The 2716-nt window shown below is 56.1% G+C and overlaps 1 protein-coding gene across 1 annotated transcript in view; it reads right to left on the bottom strand.

Moving 5' to 3' along the window:
- Nucleotides 1-311: 311 nt before the first annotated feature.
- Nucleotides 312-2716, bottom strand: part of KCNG4 (potassium voltage-gated channel modifier subfamily G member 4) — an 11493-nt gene continuing 9088 nt past the window's right edge. Inside the window, exon 2 of the mRNA XM_021702578.1 lies at nt 312-1082. Within this exon, the coding sequence (XP_021558253.1) occupies nt 312-1082 (771 nt within the window). The remainder of the gene's footprint in view (nt 1083-2716) is intronic.

Consider the following 2716-nt stretch of genomic DNA (forward strand, 5'->3'; position numbering starts at 1 on the left):
GTGGAAGACTGCAGGGGAGGAAGGAGAGTGGAGGATGGCAGACCTAACAGGAAGAGGGGATGTGCTTGGTGATGGGCACAGAGAAAGGCAAAGGCAAGGAGCATCGATAAGGTCAGCAGGAATCATGGCGGCCAGTGGGGGCCAAGACTCACAACAAGCAAACCCCTGTGGCCTTGAGCCCCTCCTAGCTTTGGGAGTGCTCCTGGGGCTCTAGAAACATCCCACCGGATGGTCTACACCTTGGTGCTCTCCAGCCGGGTCAGCCGGGGGCGATGGGTTGCGGTCCTGCCCTTTTCACGAAGCGTTTTGAGTTAAACGTATTCAGTGGGCAAGGCGGGTCCCTCTGGGATCAGGTCGTCGACGTCGCTCAGCAGCTCGTGCTCACTGGCCGAGGCGGCGGTTTGCCGGTGGCGGAGGCGCTCCTGGAGTTGCTCCTGCTCCTTCTTGAGCTCCAGGTAGGAATGCGAGAAGGTGTGGAAGATGGACGTGGCTGGGAAGGCCATGATGAGGATCCCACTGAGGATGCTGCTGAGGGCCACCATCTGGCCCGGCACGCTGCGCGGGACCATGTCTCCGTAGCCCACCGTCGTCATGGAGATGACCGCCCACCAGTAGGAGGCCGGGATGCTCGTGAACTCCAGCACCCGCCCGGACTCATTCTCCGCCACGTAGACCAGAGGGGAGAAGAGTGTGACGGCCACGCACAGGAAGAGGAGGAGCAGGCCGAACTCGCGCGTGCAGCGGCGTATCGTGAGGCCCAGGGTCTGCAGCCCCAGCGAGTGGCGGGCCAGGCGCATCACGTAGAGGACGCGCAGCGCCCGCAGCACGCGCAGCGCCAGCCCCACCTTCTCCAGGTACGAGCCCCCGCCCGGCCTCTCGCCGTCCTCCCGGGGCTCGCCCGCCACGGCCAGCGACACGTAGTACGGGGAGATGGCCAGGATGTCGATGATGTTCAGGGGCTCTTGGAAGAACTGGCACTTGTCCGGGGCCTGGACAAGGCGCAGACAGAACTCCAGGGAAAACCAGGCCACGCAGACGGTCTCCACGATGAAAATGTAGTAGCACTTCTGAGAGCACTCACCCTGGGGAGGCGACAAAATGCAGAAGGAGAGTGGTGGGCAGCCGCGCTGGGTAAGGGGGGAGTGACCGTGCCGAGGAGCGACTCCGTGTATCCATAGTGAGATTGACATCAATATCAATTTCCATATGTATGGATATAGATTCTCTATATATTATATCGTTTTTCTCTATATTTGTGTATTATCTATCATCTATCTATCTATCAATCACGATTGAGTTCTGTGTGCTGTAGACTCTCATTTGTCCACTCAGATCCCCTGTATGTATAGTTCTCAAGTTGCGGCTGGGCAGGAGGCCAGTCAGCTAGATCAGGGACCACCCTTTCCAGCCTCCCTGGCATCGAGGTGTGGCCAAATAACTAAAACCCACCCACAAAATGTGAACAGAAGCGATGTGTGCCGCATCCCGTTCCAGGACTTAGGATGTTGGCATGAGTTCCTACACACTCTTCTCCATTGTCAGCTGGGACAACCCACATGATCCTGCAACCCAGCTTAGAACCTACAGATTGGACCAACGCCCCAGGGGAGGACGGAGTGGGAAGGTGGAAACAATCCTGGGTCTCAGGTGAGAGCTGCCCACTCACCTTGATCCCTCTTTGCAGGAGAAATCAACATCTAGTTTGTTTGTTTGTTTGTTTGTTTTTATTTGGGGGGGAGGGGCAGAAGGAGAAGGAGAGAGAGAATCTCAAGCAAACTCCATGTCCAGCGCAGAGCCAAACACAGGGCTCCAACTCACAACCCTGAGATCATGACCTGAGCTGAAATCAAGAGTGGGTGCTTAACCAACTGAGCCACCCAGGTGCCTCAACATCTATTTTGTTTAAAGCCATTCTATCTCGGGGCCTCTTTGTAATAGCGGCCAATCTTCGGCTTCACTAATATAAGCCCCTTTTGTGTACCGTGCCCTGCTCTAGAGCTGTCACACCGCCCAGTGATGTTGTGAGCAGGCAGTGTGACCCCATTTTGTGTCCGGGACATGGCTCCAAGCAGTGAAATGACTTGCCTGAGCTCATACGCAAAGCAGATGGTCTCTCAGCCACTGTATGCTATTTTGTAGCTTCCTTGCCTGCCATCCCTCATTCATTCATCCAACAAAAACACAAGGAGGGCTCACCTGTGCCAGGCTCCTAGGCTCTGGGGGTAAAGTAAGAGAGAAGCAGATGTCGTTTCTGGGAGCTTGGAGGCCGGTGGGGCAGAGAGGGCTCCTGCATCCCTGGTGCAACCTTGTGATGTGTGGGATTGCAAGTATTCACACAGGGTCTGTTTCCCTCCAGAGATTGCAGCTAGGTGGGGGCTGTTGTGGATTCAGTTTTGCATCGTTCATGCTCCCTGCCTGGCTCCTAACAGAAAATTCCACTAGCCCCTGTGCTACTCAAACTGCGGTCCTTGAACCAAAAGCATCGGCCTCCCCTGAGAACTTGTAAGAAACACAGATTCTTGGACCCCACCTCATCCCTAAGGAATCAGAATTTGCGTCTTAACAAGACTCCCTGTGATTCATGTGCACATCAAAGTTCGAGAAGCTCTGGCCTAGTGCAGTGGTTTTCAGCTTTGGCTGCACAATTAGAATCACCTGGGGGCTTTGAACCCCGCCCCCCCCCCCCCCCCCCCCCCCGCCCCCCCCCCCCCCCGCC

The sequence above is a fragment of the Neomonachus schauinslandi genome, chromosome 16 (assembly GCF_002201575.2).
Source record: "Neomonachus schauinslandi chromosome 16, ASM220157v2, whole genome shotgun sequence".
Classification (NCBI taxonomy): domain Eukaryota; kingdom Metazoa; phylum Chordata; class Mammalia; order Carnivora; family Phocidae; genus Neomonachus; species Neomonachus schauinslandi.